This window comes from Sphaeramia orbicularis, chromosome 19 (genome assembly GCF_902148855.1).
Source record: "Sphaeramia orbicularis chromosome 19, fSphaOr1.1, whole genome shotgun sequence".
Classification (NCBI taxonomy): domain Eukaryota; kingdom Metazoa; phylum Chordata; class Actinopteri; order Kurtiformes; family Apogonidae; genus Sphaeramia; species Sphaeramia orbicularis.
In genome coordinates, this window is record NC_043975.1 from 43,137,014 (window position 1) to 43,157,013 (window position 20,000).

The following is a 20,000-nucleotide window of genomic DNA, read 5'->3' on the forward strand; positions in this document are numbered from 1 at the left end:
GTCCGTCTCAGCACCACGGGAGGTCGAGCCTTCAGCCACTCTGCTCCTCAGCTCTGGAACTCCCTCCCACCATCCATCCGTAACTGTGACTCTCTCCCCACATTCAAATCCAGACTCAAAACTCACCTTTTCAGAATAGCCTACCCCCCATAAGCTCTAATCTCCATTCTACTACTTCATTTCTATATATAGTAATTATTTGTTTTAATCTGTTTATTTCTTTGTATTTTACGGATTGTTTGTTTTATCTTGTTGTACAGTGTCCTTGGGTGTCTTGAAAGGCACTTATAAATAAAATGTATTATTATTATTATTATTATTATTATTATTATTATTATTATTATTACATGTATACATATACATACAGGTACATACATACACACATACATGTGTATGCCTTGACAGAAACCGGTCCATGGTGAGCTGTAAAAAAAAAAAAAAAAAGTAATGTAGTCATACTTGTTAGCTGCTGCAAAATAGTTGTTCATGTTTTGACTGCTGGCCCTTCATTAACTGTAAATACAAAAGGGTTGTCATAGTTCCAGGTTGTTTAACTGACACATCTGCTTTTGAGCTGATGATTGTAACACACTGTACTGCTCCACTAAGCAGAACATACTGTGATACCCTGTATTAAGCATGTTAAGAGTGTTTTTGTGTTTTTGCATTACGTGGGTATTCAGGTTCAGGCAGTGACTGTTTTATTCCTGTGCTTTGGCTGTGTGCGCGGATGTGCAGAGAGTGGGAGAGGAAAAAGAAAAGAGACGCACGGTGTGTGGCTGTTTGGTTAAGTTTAGCAGCGTAAGTTGTGGCTGTAATGACAAAATCTGTTCTTAACTGCTTAGTCCCTAAATAAAGCCTGAATCCAGTGGAACTATACTCTGTCTCAGGTGTCATCGACTTCAGGGCTATTACAATACATAGGACACAAAACACTATTAGGGGAATAAATAAACATTTGATTAAACGTTTCACAACACATCTTGCTAAATGAACGTTAGCCTACATAAGTCAGTGTAGAAAAGCCCGACTGGTGTCTGTCGGTTTAATAACATTAACATAAAGTCAGGTTGTCATTCTGACAGTCAAGTGTCCATGAGCATTACTGGAGCAATAGCAAGTAGCTAACACTACGTTAGCTAAAGTAACTGGATGGATGTTAGTTGGTAACTTGGTCAAACTCTCATCTGTTCAGACTAACATATAGCCCCTTGAACTTTAAACACCCTGTCAACAAACTAATGGAACTTGTAGTTACTGTAACTTACCGGTAAGTTGTTAATGAATATGTGTTCTAAACAGCAGAGCCAGGCTGCTCTTGACGGCAGTGTTGTGGAGGATGTGGTACTTGCTGCATCTTCTCTTATGAAATAACGAAACAAATTAATTCGTTATCATGAGATAAAGAACTTTGTTATCTCAAGATAACGACTTAATTAATTCATTATCATGAGATAACGAACATTGTTATCTTGTGATAACAAATTAATTAAGTTGTTATCTCGAGATAATGAACTTTGTTAACTCATGATAACGAGTTAATTAAGTCGTTATCACGAGATAATGACCATAAAATTATGTATTAGCCATGACCGTTCTCGGCTTCCGTAGTATCGTGATATATCGTGGTCCTAGTAAGGTTATAATAGTTTTGGATTTTTCATTCTAGTTTAGTTAGGGACCGAGCCGAAAGGTAAGGCCCTCTCACACAGTGAGAGGCCTTGCCTGCAAGCAAGGCCCTATTGTTATTCGTTCGTTTTTATATTATTATTTTCCCAACGCCACTTTGACCTGGATTTTGACCCCCTAAACATGCTCAAAAACTCACCAAATTTGGCACACATGTCAGGTCTGGCGAAAAATTTGATCAAATGTAAAAATTAACCCCATAGGTGCCAAAATGAGCTCTCTAGCGCCCCCTAGAAACACAAAAATGGCCCTAGCGGCCAGTAGGAATGTCATAGAAACATGAAACAAATGTCAAAATTTTTGTCTCATTGAGCCCGACAAATCACGCACTGACACTCATGACCTAACTCCAACAGGAAGTTCAGAATTTGCCTTTCAAAATAAAATGCTCAAATTGCTAACCTCCAGTAGGAATGTCGTAGACACACAAAACTAACGCCAAAACATTCGTTTAATCGAGCCCAACAAATCACGTGCTGACAACTATGAGCTAGCTCCAACAGGAAGTTCGCAATATGCCTTTCAAAATAAAATTTTTAAAACTAACTCCGATGACACCGTTTGTCGTATTGACTTCTAAATAGCACCAAAAGATAGAGTGAACCCTCCTCAAAAAAGTGATCTCGTACTTTTTCCAGAACTGTCTTAGTTTATTTTTTACAAGCCCGCAAAGTTGCAATGTTTGGAACTCATTTTTCACTTTGGAGTTTTTCCCCGCATGTGTCATATCTACGCGTTCACGGGACTCAGCACAATGCTCACATTCAAAAATTTTTGAGATAGGATGTACGGTTATTGATTTATAACAATTTGTTTGTTTTCACACTTTTTTCACTTTAGACTGCCATTTGACCCCCTTAACATGCTCCAAAACTCACCAAATTTGCCATGTATGTCATGGATGCTGAACACTTTGATTCAATATTAAATTTAACCCCTTGGGTGCCAAAATGGACTCTGTAGCGCCACCTATGTACTAAAAAACACACAAAATCGGCCCTAGCGGCCAGTAGGAATGTCACAGAAACATGAAACAAATGCCAAAATGTTGGTCTGATTGAGCCGACAAATCATACACTGACACTCATGAGCTAACTCCAACAGGAAGTTGGCAATCTGCCTTTGAAAGTTACTCTACGTTTCTGTAATTACTGCTTATTCATTTCAGACTTTTAATAAAAAAGTAATACCTCATTGAATTCCCACAAGTCTGCAGAATCCAAAAGTGAAAGAATTTTTCAGATACGACCTACGGTTATGGAATAATGGTGATTTTTTTCAAGACTATGTTTGGTTTCACTTTTCACAGTGACAAAATCCCTATAAAAGTCTTGCTGGTGCACACTTGCAGGTGTCTGTCTACAGTTCAGTGGTTCATGTAGCTGGCTATGGAACAAGCGCACTCTGGTTCAAGTCCCGGGCAGTCCAAATTTTTTTTTTTTTTTTTTTTTTTTTTTAAATTTTAAAACAGGTTTTACTGCATTGTATTGTGGATATTGGAAATTTTGCACACATTCAAAAGTACACTGAGTACATTTTTTCAAAATAAAACCCCAATTAAGAATCATACAAAATGTCTATTACATTACTTCTTTTTATTTTTATGACCAAACGCTCAACTGTTTGTACAATGTTTTTTCATTGAAAAGTACTCTTTCTCACAGACACACATGCTCACACAATAGGGTTTTTCCAAAATAATAGCCTTAAATGTGATAAATCATCACTTTTATACTCACTTATTCATACAATTTCAATTCATTTTTCAAACGGATTCTTTCTCTCACATACAAAACAAATGCACATACACACAGTAGTGTTTCCAAAATAAAAGTCTCATTTTAAAGGTGATAGTGGTTTCAGCAGAGGGTCGCTGGTGTTCTGTACAGATGTAAGGAGGACAGACACTAAAGGGTGGGAACTGGTATGGGGACGGAGAGGTGTGAGTGGAGCTGAGGTGTTGACGGTCACGGGAGGCGGATCGCGGGGGAGGTGGAACGCCCGGTGCAAGGTCCCGCCCAATGCTGCTTGCAGCTTTAATTTTATTTAGTTTTGACTTTTTTTCTCTAATTCAGTTAGTTTTAATTAGTTTTTAGAGCAGGTTTGCTAGTTTTTATTAGTTTTCGTTATTTTCTAAATGCTTAGTTTTAATTTTGTCTTATCTTTTCCTTGCTGTCAAATTCAAATAAACCCCAGACAGGACTCTGCTGCTTTCTCCCAACTTTAGTCTCCATGTTTCCAGGTAGAGTGGGAACAAGAAGACAACTCTAAATGACAAGTGATGAGAAGTGACGGACAGATAAAAATCATACGATGCCAGCAGCTAAAATTGCTCAAGTGAAATAAATCGATTTCTTATCAATCCATCATTGACAAAGATGAAAACGAAGGGAATTTTATCCATAATTTTTATCAGTTTTAGTTAGTTTTGTAAACACACAATACAGTTTCAGTTAGTTATCATTTTTTTCTTTTAATTATAGTTTTTATTTATTTCAGTTAATGAAAATGTTTTTACAAGTCTAGTTTTCGTCATTTCGTTCGTTTTCATTAACAATAATAACCTTGGGTTCTAGTATTGTGATTTATATCATATCACCCCATTCTTGCCCGTACACAACCCTACTTGTTACTAAGTCTTTGTCCTTTTCAGCTGCAGAGTTCAGTGAGGTCGACTGACTGGAACTAGAACAATTGGATCCAGGTTTGATCCATATTCATTATCACAGGGGTTAAAATAGGGGTAGAGCTCCTCAGTGAACACACACCCCCTGAACGAATACAGAACTGTGGTCCTCCTCACATCCCAAAATGACACTTGACCCCCATTGTAATCCACAAACACCCCGACCCGGTCCACTTTGCCCCATTGGACCGGCCTGTTAGGGGCGCTGAAACTTTCAAACTTATCCTCCAGGAACCACAGGGCCCAGAGTCCACATCCAGAGCCTGGAAGGATGGGCCCCCTCCTCTGGACCGACGCTGCGGCCACCCCCAAACACCACTCGGTCTTTGAACCCACAAACGCCTCGAAGTAGAACTTGCAGGATACGAAGCCTCGGACCGACAGAACGGCCAGGTGTTCGGTGAACTGGTCCAGGTTGGAGGTCGGGTCCACCTTCACACCAGTGTATCGGACCTGTTTCCTGTCATCGGACAGACTGAGGAAGGGGTGAGCCGTGTCCGGGTCCAGCACAAAGTCCACCTCGTACTGCTGTGCGTACCTTAAAGTGGTCCTGCTTGACGCACCGCCTCCGTCTGAGAACATATTTACATCGGCGTCCATGTCGTCCACGCACGTCTGCAGCTGAGACACAGTCCTGCTCAGAGACGTCCTGATCTGTTGCATTTTCTCATGGCTGTTACATCTCATCGTAGATAAGTCCACGGTGCACAGTCCAAGGGGTCGCACTGATGAGAACTTCTGCAGGAAAACCAGCTGGTCCTGGGTCTGTTTCAGCTCCCTCAGCTTCTGCGCTGTTTCCTGCAGCTCCGTCATCTCCTGCTCCATCCTGTTCAGAACATCAGCTGCTTCCTTCTCTGCTGCTTTCTTCTTTTCCTCCATCACCCTCACCAACTCCTCCTGGTTCTTTTGGATCTTTTGCACCAGCTCCATCAAATCCTGAGTGCACTTTGCTTTCACGTCTTCGGTCTCCTTCGTGTGACGCTTTAACAGCTCTTGGACTTTGCTGACCTTCTGCTCCCGTTCACAGATCAGCTCCTGGACTTTCACCTCCTCGTTCCCCAGCTGAACCTTCATGGACGTGAATGCCTCCTCAATGGGAGTCACATGGTGGTGGGTGGGGGTGTGTGAATCTGCACAGGTGCTACACAGCAGAATCTCTTCATCCCTGCAGAAGAACATGAGGACTTTACTGTGCTCCTTGCAGATTCGGTCTTCTAGATCGGTCAAAGGTTGGACCAATGTGTGTCTCTTCAGTCCAGGAACTCTCTCATGAGGCTCCAGGTGGATTTGACAATAAGAGCTCAGACACTGAAAGCAGGATCTGACGGCCTCTCGCTGGTCGTCGGTGCAAATATCACACATCACTGTATTCCCAGAGCGAACCTTCTTCTGCTGCTGCTGTTGGTCTGAGCTCCACGTGGGAACATCTGTCACCTGGAGCAATGTGAGCTGCTCAGCCAGTCCAGAAATGAAAGTATTGACCTTGAGATCGGGTCTGTGGTGGAACCTGTGCTTACAGATGGGACAGCAGCACTGGTGGACGGTGGTGTCCCAGTAGGACGCGATGCAGGACAGGCAGAAGTTGTGTCCACACGGGGTGGAAACGGGCTGGACGAACACCCCCAGGCAGATGGAGCACAGGAAGTGGTCTGGAGAAAAGAGGCCGCTGCTGGAAGCCATGGATGCCACAACAACAACAACAACAACAACAGCTGATGAAAAACTCCTGGAAGACAAAAAAATACAATAAAAAATCTTCTTCTGAAGCTGTCTCACTCTCTCAGACTTCTGACTTTTCTGCTGAAAGTTTGTCTCTGTGTGAGCCACAGACTGGTAAAAGAGGAGGAATGATAAGAGACTTAGGTGGTTTCCCACAAATCCACTTCACTTTCACTTTCTTCCTGTGTTCCTTTCTTAAAGGGACAGACACTCACATGTCTAGAGCAGGTTTGACAACTGCCGACTCTTTATTAGATGCATGAGGACAGGACTGGGCAGTAAAACCACATTTTTTCTGTCATATATATTTTTAGTCTGGTGATAATTACCCTTTTTATGATCTACAGCAGGGGTCTTTTACTCATTTTCTTTCAGGTTCCACACTCAGCCCGATTTGATTTCCAGTGGGCCGGACCAGCAAAATAATAACAGAATAACCTATAAATAATGACAACTACTAATTTTTTGTCTTTGTTTTAGTGCAAAAAACCCCATTAAATGATGAAAATATTTACTTTTATAAACTCTCCAAACAAAAAAGATGTGAATAACCTGAAAAAAACTAACATTTCTTCAAAAAAATAAGTGCAATTTTAACAACATTCTGCCTCATCTTATCATTTCTATACATGCATTATGGATCAGATCTACAAAGACACTAAACACTGAGGAACAGGCAGAAAATAGTTCACATTGTGCTTAATTTTCTTTAGACATTTCAGTTTGTTCATATTTGTTCAGGCTATTCACATTTTATTGTTACAGGATAGTTTGTAAATGTAAATATTTCCATAATTTAATGTTATTTTTTGCACTAAAACAAAGACAAAAATTTGAAGTTGTCAGTATTTATAGGCATCATGTAATATTTTTTTCACATCAAACTGTGAAGAAAATATGGAGTCATTAGTTCAATAAGACATTTTTTTTCATCAGTCTCAGTCTCATTCCAGGTTTGGTGTGGAACCCATCATATCCACTGGTGTTACATGCGTAACCCGAACATTTAAACACAAATAAATCACCAGTGATTTTACAACAGCAGTCATTTTTGTCAAACACTCTCCCTTCATATCAGTAAATGTTGGTAAATTGGTAAAAAAATGTCTTTTTGAATAAAGACTCATTCTCTTTCTTTTGATTTAATATTTTCATTAACACAATGAACTTCACATCACATCTTTTATATTGCTTTTGTTATGTTAAATCTTTTTTTGCTACATCTTTTACATAATTTTTGTTCATAATTCTTGTTTCATATTTTAAAAATCACAAATAACCATTTGGTTTCTTCCGCTTTCACTCAGGACCAAAAATGTCCCTTTGAACTGGAAAAAAATTATGATTTGACTTAAGCATGTTAACATTTTTAAACATATTGTCTGATACATGGATTCTTCTATGAAACAGGACAGAGGAGCTAAACATTCAAACCAGATGTAGACTAATGTTATGAAACAGATTTGGAAGAACTTTGGATCTATTTGAAAAAGAAATATTTACTGAGATAAAAGAGAAACTATTTGTCAGATAAAACACATTTTTATATTATTTTACATGATATTTAATACATAAATCCACATGTAACACAGTCAAAAGGACACAAAAATTACACAATACTATTTTATTGAATGTTTTTATTCTCTCACAGGTGCATTTTGGGAATAGTAGTAAATATTCAAGGCAGATTGTTTAACAAAAATGACTGCTGTTGTAAAATCACTGGAAATTTATATGTGTTTAAATGTTCAGGTTCTGCATGTAACACCAGTGGACACGATGGGTTCCACACCAAGCCTGGGATGAGACTGAGATTGATGACAAACCCACATGTGTGGATTAGAAAAACCACTAAGATCGACACATTGAACACAGTGTCTTTATTTAGAGTCTATAGAAGACTATTTACACACATTTACACATCTAATACACTGACACCTAGGGAGATTTAATGTCCATATTTGGGTCCTATTTTTGGACCCAATATTTGAGTATAAATTCCTTAATTATGGGATGGATCAGAGTAATAGTATAATTTTTAGTGCATTTCTCTGAGGTCATCATTAGGTCCATCCTGGGGATAAATATGTCTACATTTAGCTTTTATTATTGGGTCTAAACAGATGGAACAGTGACAGATACTATAATAAACCCAGTTTCATGAACAGACTCATATATATATGTATAATTTAAAGATAGACTCCTCCTTAAGTGCATTTGTGCTGATTTCTTTCTTGTTCTGCTCTTTCTCATTTCTCTAATTACTGTATATTACTATGTCTGTCTCAGCCGTTTTTGCTCAGAATCACTGTGCATGTGTGTGTGTTTATGTGTGTATGTTTGTGTGTGTTTATGTGTAAGGGAGGCTGCAGGCGTGCTCCATGTAGATAATGTTCCTGGATGGCCAAGCTGTGTGTGTCTCAGAGATAAGGCTGTTGGTGGTTACTGAACCACCTCTGCAATTAATCATGGTATAGTCGCAGTTTGGCCTCACAGAGCATTTAAAGAATCTGGGGTGGGGAGGGGGAGGGGAGGGGTGGAAGAAGAAGTGATGAAATCCACTGGAGAAAATGGGAAAAGACAAAACCAGAAGGGAAAACATGGTTTTTAAGGTGCTACTTCACCTTCCTTTATATTAAAGAAAGTAAAATAAGAAAATAAAATAGCGAAAAGTATGTTTAGCGAAAGGAGGGGGGTTAACCTACTTCACAACTGGAAAGAAATGAAAGAAAGATGGAAGAAACAGAAAATAAGGGGAAGAAACAGGACAGAAACATTTAGATAAAATATGAATTTAGTTAGGTAAATGTAGACATATTTCCCCCCAGGATGGACCTAATGATGACTTCAGGTAAATGCACAAAAAAAATGCTCTGATCCATCCCATAGTTAATAAATTTATAATCAAATATTGGGTCCAAAAATAGGACCCAAATATGGACATTAAATCTCCCTAGGTGTCAGTGCATTACATGTGTAAATGTGTGTAAATGCTCTTCTATAGACTCTAAATAAAGACACTGCATTCAATATTTCGATCCTAGTGGTTTTTCTAATCCGCACGTGGGTTTTTCCTCAATCTCAGTCTCATTCCGGGTTTGGTGTGGAACCCATCGTGTCCACTGGTGTTACATGCAGAACCTGAACATTTTAACACCTATAAATCAGCAGTGATTTTTCAACAGCGGTCATTTTTGTCAAACACTCTGCCTTAAATATTTACTTCAATTCCCAAAATGCACCTGTGAGAGAATAAAGAGATACTAGAAAAAATAGTAGTGTGTAATTTTCGTGTCCTTTTGACCGTGTTGCATGTGGATTTATATATAAAAATAATATTAAAAATTATAAAAATGTGTTTTATCTGACAAATAGTTTCTCTTTTATCTCAGTAAATATTTCTGATGCCACAGCGCTGTTTCATAGGGTTTTGGTCAGTTTGACAAACACTTCTAATCTATCACCCATGAGGCTGGATCTGACAGTGACTGAACTCTGTCTTAGGATAACCTTCAAACCCCGCTCTCTGAGGCATGGGTGGAGTCTTCTCACTGTGAAGCAGAGGAGACTCAGCTAAATGTATTCATTTATATTCACCACAGGTTTATTAGAAACTATGAAAGATTAGAATAGGCCCTTTTCCATTAAAGATACCAGGAACTTTTAGTACCAGGAACCTTTTTACCTGGATAAAAAAAGTTCCCAGAAGGCTGAAGCAGCTAGAGCTGAACGGAACTAATGCGCAATGAGGAAGATGAAGAAGGACTGAAGGCATTTAGGAAAAGGACTGAATACTGTGGATTAAAGCTACAGCAGGTGGATGTTATTGGGACACGTCTGAAACAGTGGTCTGTGAAGAACACTGAGGAGCTCCAGAGGAAAACACACAGAGAAGCAGGAGTCGCACTAACAGTTTGGTTTACCTGTGGGTTTCACTCCAGTTACTAAACTACCACACAAACAGGCTGGAGGAAGTTTGTTTGTTTGTCTCGTTTCAAACATCACTTTGCACCTGAAAGTTACTGTGTGGAAAAAAGAAATGCACAGTTGGAAAGAGGATCAACTCTTCAGTCATTAACTTCAAAACGCCTTGGACACAGTTCTGCCCTTATGACAGTAGGAGCTAGTGCTCATGGGAAATGGAGTCTGTGTCCCTTAAAAACACCACTGATTCAGACTGAAGATGTCGCTGCAATCCACTTTAAACCAATTCTCTGTACAGGACCTTTAATCCATCTGGAATACATTTTAATTTCTATTAAAAAAAATAGGATGTAAAAAGTGAATGTTTGTGAGTTGGTGCACAGTGTCTGTTCCGATTTAGTATTTGTTCTGATGAAGCAGTTGGTTGTTAGATGTTACTCTAGTGGGGACATAATCAGCTATAAATCAGAAAAAAAAAAAACATAAAAACTGTGATTTCATAAATACCATAATATACTGAACAAAAATATAAACGCACGACTTTTGTTTTTGCTCCCATTTTTCATGAGCTGAACTCAAAGATCTGAAACTTTTTCTGTGTACACACAAGGTTTATTTCTCTCAAATATTGTTCACAAATCTGTCTAAATTTGTGTTAGTGAACACTTCTTCTTTGCTGAGATAATCCATCCACCTCACAGGTGTGGCATATCAAGATGCTGATTAGACAGCAGGATTTTTGCACAGGTGTGCCTTAGGCTGGCCACAATAAAAAGCCACTCTAAAATGTGCAGTTTTATCACACAGCACAATACCACAGATGTCACAAGTTTTGAGGGAATATGCAATTGGCATGCTGACTTCAGGAATGTCCACCAGAGCTTTTGCCTGTGAACTGAATGTTCATTTCTCTACCATAAGCCATCTCCAAAGGTGTTTCAGAGAATTCATGAAGAAGACTGTGCGAGGAAAATGGTGGTCACACCAAATACTGACTGGTTTTCTGACCCCCCTGGACCACCCAATACAGTAAAAGTGCACATTTTAGAGTGGCCTTTTATTGTGGCCAGCCTAAGTCACACCTGTGCAATAATCCTGCTGTCTAATCAGCATCTTGATATGCCACACCTGTGAGGTGGATGGATTATCTCAGCAAAGGACAAAGGGGAAGTGCTCACTAACACAGATTTAGACAAATTTATGAACAATATTTGACAATATTTGAGAGAAATAGGCCTTTTGTGTACATAGAAAAAGTTTTAGATCTTTGCGTTCAGCTCATGAAAAATGGGAGCAAAAACAAAAGTCGTGCATTTATATTTTTGTTCAGTGTAGATACCAAGATAAAACTGAGCCGAATAAAGTCTTTAGTCTTATGACCCATTTGAAGTTTCAACTGTTCTATGTAAAAGCACGACAAAGTAAAAGTCACAGCACATTTTTACCAAATTTTTCACACTGTGATGCGAGATTTGCACGTGTTCTTAAAGTTACACCAAAGAAATCAGAACAAAACAGCAGAATAATAAACATAATAAACGTTTAAATATGAACATGCTGGTGATTGTGCAGTACAAGAAAGAAGAAGGATGGAAAAACAATAAAGTGGGGAGTAAGGGCAGAAATATTGAAAGAAAAGGAGAAAAGACGGAAGGGAAAACTACAGGAACTGTGATGTTCTGATTGGCTCTGTCCGTTTCACTGTGTTCAGAGGAAGCATCAGCAGCTGCACTTTTTCAATAGTCTAAAATAGTCGTCTTTTGTTGTGTGTGATGAACATTTTAATAACCTGCTCTACTTTTTGCCCTAATTTCACTTCCCTTCAATGTCAGCACTTTTCCTCTCAGTCCGTCTGAGGTTCACACCCATTCTTCTGCACAGAGGAAAGATTAATGCAAGTATCTGGGCAATGCCACATTACATAAGCAGGGTTTCTGGATGTGTCCGGACATGGAGCAGCTGGAGCAGGAAGTACATTAGCCAGAGCAGCACATGCAGATCAGCTGTAAGCCTTCATGTTCACTAAAGGCAAATACGGTGTGACTGTGGTCTGAATACCAGCTATTCCACTCTCATGTTTCACCTCCATCTCTGAGACTTTCCTCGCTTTTCTCCTACATTTACTCATTCTGCTCTCCAACCCAAATCCTCCATCTCCTGCTGCTTTCTCTAAGTAACATGTAACTCAGGGGTGTCAAACTCATGTTAGTTCAGGTTCCACATACAGCCTAGAATGATATAAAGTGGGCTGGACCAGTAAAATAATATAAATAATAGAATAATAACTTTTGAGTGAAAAAAGTATAAGTCCGTAATGACAATGTTTACATCTACGAATTGTACTTGAACATAACATTAACAAATATGAACAACCTGAAAATTCTTAAGTAAAATAAGTGCAGTGTTAACAATATTACGCTTTAGTTTATCATTAGTCTCTTTTCCATTGACCCTCAAATTGTGCAAATATAACTTGCGCATAAAAATTTACCTAATGGAAAAACAACAATTTTGCACAAAGTCTCATTTTTTGATTAAAAGTTTTTGTGCTGGCAAGAGGTGGTTTTTCGGGTGTGGCGCAAATGGTATATCACGCAAAACTGTAATAGAAAGGCCTTTTTCGCAACTAGAGTCAGGTGAATTAAAAAAACGGATGTTGACGGATGTTACAACAAGAGAAGAAGAAGAAACGTGTCTGTATGTGTGGACACACCAGGAAACTGAATTATTTTTTAAAATTTAGAACAGGATAGAGGGGTAATATATGATAATAATGATGAATATGTCTGTAAATCAACACCATATTTACGTTCGTTGCCATGTTTATGGAATGACTTCTCGTGTCATCTCGTGATAATAAATAAACAAATCATCACATTTGTGATTGAATGGAAAAACCGACATTATGCACTTCTGTTTTTTCGACATTTAGTAAATATGGGCAAAGTTTTGCGCAGATGTCCAATGGAAAAGCGATTATTTTTACATGTGAATCACAACTCAGAGATCACAGTGGATCTACAAATACACAAAACATTAAATAACAGGAAGAATATTATTAAAATTCCACATACTTCTCTTAAGACATTTTAGATATTCACATTTTTTGTAAAAGGCTAGTCTGTAAATGAGAACATTTTTGTGTAATTTTACTTTTTTTTTTTACACTAAAACAAAGAGAAAAAATTGCAGTTTTCATTATTTATAGGTTATTATGATAGTATTTTTCTGGTCTGATCCACTTTAGATTGAACTGACCTAAAATGATTTTAACATCCTTGATTGTTAATGTCTTCAGTGTAATTTTTGCATATCATAAATTCATCCCAGGGGCCGGATTGGACCCTTTGATGGGCTGGATTTGGCCCTCGGGCCACATATTTGACACCTGTGATGTAACTCCACCATTGGCTTAAAATGTCCCTTCTTTACTTCCAGTGCCCCTGTCCTGCTCGGAGGGATTCACAGAGCTGGGGTACTACAACGGCACAGTGTCCCAGACGGACTCTGGAGCCCCCTGTCTGAAGTGGACGGAGTTTCCAGACTACGTTATTCAGTATCCAGGACGAGGGCTGGGCGACCACAACTACTGCAGGAACCCCGACCGAGAATCCAACCCCTGGTGTTTCTTCAGGCAGAATTCGGGGGCCATTGGGTGGGCTTACTGCGACTGCCACCAGGGTATGAGCGCCAAAGACATGTCTCAAACTAGAGCATTTGTGATCAATACTTCATCAATACTGCAATTTGCATGATATTCAATAACCCATAAACACCCAGTGCTACTTTTTTTTTTTTTTTTTTTTTTTTTTATCAATTATTACCTCCACCAAGGAGGTTATGTTTTCATTGGGGTTTGTCTGTCTGTTTATTTTGCTTGTTTGTTTGTTTGTCTGTCTGTCTGTTAGCAAAATAACTCAAAAAGTTAAGGACAGATTTTCATGAAATTTTCAGGAAATGTTGATACTGGCACAAGGAACAAATTTTTATTTATTTATTGTGATGATCAATGATTAAATGATTAAATTTTGGTGGTGATCGGGGGGTGGTGGTGGTGTCTGCCTTGGCGGAGGTCTGTGCTCTCCAAGTGCTTTTCTAATTTTATATATTTTCATTGTGCATCTCCAAAGTACAATACAAACAAAAAAAGAAAGAAACTCACATTTTATGATACAGGATTTTGTGCCACACAAAGTCTAACCACCACCACCACCACCACCCCTCCCCAGAACTGATGCCAACCCTCCCATACCAACCCAACATGGATCTCAAAATGCGAAAATCACTAATAAAAACAAATACATGTAGAGAAATGAAAATGAATATAATTTACAGATATAAACAGTCATAGACAGTTATGTTGCACTCTTTCTTTAAAGACCCAGTGCTACTTTCGTGGTAGCAGAACATTAAAGGTGAAATCAGTGATTTCTGACAAAGAATAAAGACTAAAGTCACTCAACTGGAGTTTAAAACCTGCTCATGTCTCTGGTTTCCAGGTGCAGCTCGTCTGATTGGCGGTTCGTCCACCAGCAGTGGGCGGGTCGAAGTCTACCTGAATGGACAATGGGGGGCGGTGTGCGACTCCCACTGGACGGACAGAGACGCTAGTGTGATCTGCAGACAACTGGGTCTGGGGTGGGCACAAAAACAACACAACACAAACTATATATATATATATATATATATATATATATATATATATATATATATATATATATATATATATATATATTTATAAGTATTTAACGTAAGACATGCATGGGCCTTTCCAGTCTCTAGTCTATGTTTTCTCTCTTTGTTCCAAAAGTCAGAACAGAACAGGGAAAGAAAACTATGAAATGTTCTGGTTCCACTGAATAGAACAGAACCTACAAAGGAGACACAAATGAGGGAGCCGGTCGATTTAAATACACAGTCCTTTTAAATTCATGAGTAAAGGATCACTCTGGATGTAGATGTTTTTCAAACTGATTGAATCAGGTGCTGCTTTGAGATACTTTTAAGGAACAATGTTGTATATTTTATTACCTTTTAAATTATTGGTGTTTTATATACATGTTATTAGTCTAGTCCACTCCAACCTTTTTTTACTCCAGACCCCATTTTGACATCTTTTTTTTTTTTTTTTTTTGTTGCTAAAATTAATTAGTTTTTGATCCTGTAATAGCTTTCTATCCTCTGTCTCAAATCCAGGTTAATCTTAGAGGACATTTAGTCTATATAATGTATATTATCATGGACGGAGGCAGTGAAGCCAGGTGTAGATTACTGCACAAAGGGAGAATTGGATTTTCCTTGGTCAGGATATGTACAGTCAGTCCAGCTTGGATTTACAAGGCTGACAATTAATACTGAACAAACAAGAACTCAAACTATGAATTATGAAAGAGCTGCAGCTTCTGAAACCGACCACAATGAACATTTGATGCATAAACAGAACCACAGTGCTGCAGTTTCACAACCACAGTTTGGGATTGGCTCTGTCAACTCAACACAGATTTATATTAGTTAGTTTTTTTTCTTTATTTTTATCAATTACTATAAATTTCAGGCGACCCCATTTGAATTACACGTGACCCCACGTGGGGTCCCGACCCCAAGGTTTAAAAACACTGGTCTAGGATGGATTTATTGCTGACATTTGTATTTACTGTCTCTTCTGTTGCTGCTATTTTGTCCAGGACACTGCAAAAGACATTTTTAATCTTGATGAGTCATTTTTCCTGGTTAAATAAGGGTTAACAGAAGAAAATAAATAGATGTAAGTGACATTAAACATTGATGTTAAGGAGGGGCTAAATAAAACTGGATGTTGAACACAGTCTGTGTCTGAAACACTTGTTGTGTGCTGCTTTGCTTTCGCAGTGACATTGGCACAGCTCTGCAGCATTCCCAGTTCGGCTCCGGCTCAGGCCTCTTTCACTATGAGCGTCTGGGTTGCCGCGGCGACGAGAACACCCTGAGCAACTGCCGGAGCAGGACGTTCGTCACCGGTGACTGTAGCCATGGAAACGAGGCCGCAGTGGTGTGTGCGCCACCAGAAGGTCAGTGTGACTTCTACGGTGTCATGGCAACCAGACCTGACCTGAATCCCCCACACACACACACACACACACACACACCTGAGTATTTGCATTTAGGTCATATTTAAAAAACGATCCGTCACTTCATTCTGAGAGGAGCTTTGACGATGGGGATAATGTCCTTCCTTCTAACAAGCATTTACACTTGTACAGAACAGAAAGAGGTTGTAAACACTCCCCCCCCCAGTCCACGGCAGACAGGCCCCTTTAGCTTTAGGTTTCATGCAGCTGTTTCCTTTACCAGGCAGTGGCCCCCCCCTCCGACTGGTGGGTGGTGAGGAAGACTTTGAAGGTCGAGTGGAGGTGTTTTACGGAGGAAGGTGGGGCTCCGTCTGTGATGACCAATGGGATGACAGAGACGCTGAGGTGGTGTGCAGACAGCTGGGCTTCAGGTATGTGGGACATTTACTCACCTACAGCATCATATGACCTGATGACGCTAAGGCTCCGCCCACACAGCAGATCTTAATGCACAATTTGGATTTTTTTGGTGAAATACGATTTTTTTCATGTGTGTTGGTTCATATTCCATATTAAATGCGACTTCTATCAGTTTCGAGTCTGAACTGAATGCGACCCTGAAGTGACCCACATGCACTAAAGAGGTCCTGATGGAATTAGGGATGCACCAATACCACTGTTTTCCAAACCATTTCTTATTAATTATACCACAGGTGTCAAACATGCGGCCCAGGGGCCAAAACTGGCGCACCAAAGGTTCCAATCCGGCCTGTGGGATGAATTTGCAAAGTGCAAGTTAGGGCATCGAACTCAAAAATAATACCATAATAACCTATAAATGATGACAACACCAGTTTTTTCTCTTTGATTTAGTGCAAAAAACATTAAATTATGAAAATGTTTACATTAACAGACTATCCTTTAACAATAAAATGTGAATAACCTAAAATGTCTGAAGTAAATTAAGTGCAATTTGAACAATTTTCTGCCTGTTACTAAATGTTTTGTGCCTTTGTAGATCAGATCTGTAATGCATATGTATGAACGATAAGTCGAGGCAGAATACTGATAAAATTGTACTTATATTTCTTAACAAATTGCATTTTTTTCAGGTTATTCACATCCTTTTTGTTTGGATAGTTTGTAAATGTAAATATTGGCATAATTGATTGTTATTTTTTGCGCTAAAACAATTTGTAGTTGTCATTATTTATTGGTTATCATGTTATTATTGTACTGGTCCGGCCCACTGCAGATTTAATTGGGCTGATTGTGGCCCCCCACAGAAGAAAATGAGTTTGACACCCCTGCTCTAAAAGTTGACGTCATTTATACACTGTAAAAAAAATCTGTAATTTAACAGAATTTTTACTGTTTATTTTACAGATTTTTCCTGTATTTCTAAGATACAGGAAAATATCAATGAAATTACAAAAATAGACTGTGATTTTACATGTCAAATGTAAAATAACACAAAAAAAACTGTAACTGAATAACCATAAAATTTCCATTTTTTAAAAGAATTTTTTTCTTTTTTCACAGAAAAATACAGTTAAAATACATTTGCAAATGTATCATAATTTTACAAATATTTATTTTCTATTTATGAGATTAAACTGTTAATTTAAAGTTTAATACTGTAAAAAAAAAAAAAAAAAACGAGATAAAATTACTGACAATTAACCGTTAAAGTAGTATTTGTTCTGTAAGTTTAACAAGACTTGTTTGTTAATTGACAAATATCTTGCGTAATTACGGGAGGTTTTGCAACAAAAATGTTGAATAAATGTATTTTTGTGAATGTATAACATGTATAAGCACTGATAAACTGTCAAAACACAGTTTTTATCAGTGGATTATACAATTTAGTCTCACTGAAAATTATTTATAGGTAATTTGATTGTTTTAATACATGTAAATATTCTTTATTAAATGTTAAAAAGTAAAAAAAAAAAAAAAAAAGCAAAATCTCATGTAAAGTTAGGGCAAAAAACTGTATTTTAATTATGGAAAATTACCGCATTTTTATGAGATTGTTATTTTCCGTTATTTAACAGTATTTTTTCCGCGCCCCTGCTGCCGGAATAATACAGTTGTTTTTTTGTTTTTTTTTTACAGTGTAGGTTATTCTGCTATTATTTGACTTTGGATCATATGGGGCTGAATATGGAACCTGAACCTGAGTCTGTCAGCTCTTTCTTAGTCAGATAAAAGTATTAAATGAGTTCATTTCTCCAGAGCCACTTTCTACGTTACACTATCATCTATGTTCAGACATCGTTTAGTTCACCAGGAAGAGGAACCACACAAATGCTTTTTCTAGAACTTTGTCATCAATAAATCATCGCCCTGACTTTTCCATTATTCATGTGGCACATTTGAAATTCTAGAGGTTTGTTTTATTTTAAGAGTGCTTTTATTGCTGTATATAGACCTTGTACTGGGGTTAGCTAATGGGTTTTTTGTTTCTTCAAGTAGGATTTCCTCTTTTCCCATGTGCAATCATCTGTTATTCTAAATCAAAGATGTCAAACATGCATCCCGGGTGCCAAATGTGTCCCGCCAAAGGTTCCAATCCGGCCCCTGGGATGAATTTGCAAAGTGTAAAAATTCCACAGTCAAGGCTGTGGAACTCATTTTAGTTCAGGTTCCACATACAGACCAATATGATCTACGGTCAAATAAGTAAGTAAGTAAATTTTATTTATAGAGGACTTTTCACAGACAGTCACAAAATGCTTTACAGTGTGAAGTACAAATAAACATTACAAATAAAATACAATTAAAATACCATTAAAACACAATAAAATACAATCAAAATTCAAATAAAATGTGATAAATACATAAAGTGGAATCAATTTGTAGCAGCCCTGAGTCAGTTGGGAAATTCAAAAGCCTGCTTGAAGAGGAGTGTTTGGAGGTGTCTTAAAACTCTCTACACCAGGGGTGTCAAAATCATGTTCTTTCAGGTTCCACATTCAGCCCGATTTCATCTCCAGTGGACCGGACCAGTAAAATAATAACAGAATAACCTATAAATAATGACAACTCCAAATATTTTAGTGGAAAAAATAACATTAGATGATGAAACAATTTCTATCCAAAACAAAAACGATGTGAATAACTGGAAAAAAACTGAAATTTCTGAAGAAAAACAAGTACAATTTTATCAGTGTTCTGCCTCAACTTATCATTTCTACATGTGCATTATGGATCAGATCTACAAAGACACAAAACAGGCAGTATATTGTTAAAATTACACTTATTTTTCTTTAGACATTTCAGGTTGTTCATATTTGTTCAGATTATTGACATTTTATTGTTAAAAGATATCAGAATTTAATGTTCTTTGCAATAAATCAAAGAGAAAAAATGGGTGTTGCCATTATTTATAGGCATATTATCATATTATTTTTGTCACATTAAACCAAGAAGAAAATTTGGAGTCATCATTTCTAGGTTATTATGCTCTTATTTTTGAGTTTGATGCCCTTGACCAGGGGTGTCAAACTCATGTTAGTTCAGGGGGCATATTCAGCCTAATATGATCTAAAGTGGGCCAGACCAGTAGAATAATATAAATAATAGAACAAGAACTTATGAATAATGTTGTCTCCAAAGTTTTCTCTATGTTTTTGAGTGAAAAAAGTAAGATTCTGTAATGAAAATGTTTACATCTGCGAACTGTACTTGAACATAGCATGAACTAATATAAACACTCTGAAAATTCTTAAGAAAATAAGTGCAGTTTTTACAATATTGCACCCTAGTTTATCATTTACACATGTGCATTACAACTTACAGATCACAGTGGATCTACAAATACACAAAGCACTTAATAACAGGCAGAATATTATTAAAACTCCACATACTTCTATTAAGACATTTAAGGTTGTTTGTGTTTGTTCAGGTTATTTACTTTTTTTGTAAAAGGA

The 20,000-nt window shown here is 37.8% G+C and overlaps 2 protein-coding genes across 2 annotated transcripts in view; one reads left to right on the forward strand and one right to left on the reverse strand.

The window, feature by feature from the left end:
- LOC115439689 (neurotrypsin-like) overlaps positions 1 to 20,000 on the forward strand; it is an 86,329-nt gene that overhangs the window by 48,440 nt on the left and 17,889 nt on the right. Inside the window, exons 3-6 of the mRNA XM_030163609.1 lie at positions 13,457 to 13,699; positions 14,518 to 14,656; positions 15,887 to 16,065; positions 16,349 to 16,496. Coding sequence (XP_030019469.1) covers positions 13,457 to 13,699; positions 14,518 to 14,656; positions 15,887 to 16,065; positions 16,349 to 16,496 — 709 coding nt within the window. The remainder of the gene's footprint in view (positions 1 to 13,456; positions 13,700 to 14,517; positions 14,657 to 15,886; positions 16,066 to 16,348; positions 16,497 to 20,000) is intronic.
- On the reverse strand, positions 4,163 to 6,163 carry LOC115439695 (E3 ubiquitin-protein ligase TRIM39-like). The gene has a single exon (XM_030163640.1). It carries the CDS (start codon positions 6,053 to 6,055, stop codon positions 4,352 to 4,354), a length of 1,704 nt encoding a protein of 567 aa, XP_030019500.1. The 5' UTR covers positions 6,056 to 6,163; the 3' UTR covers positions 4,163 to 4,351.

Bases quoted from the DNA above. Each gene is read 5' to 3' on its own strand.
- LOC115439695 (XM_030163640.1), bottom strand. From the start codon at position 6,055: ATGGCTTCCAGCAGCGGCCTCTTTTCTCCAGACCACTTCCTGTGCTCC.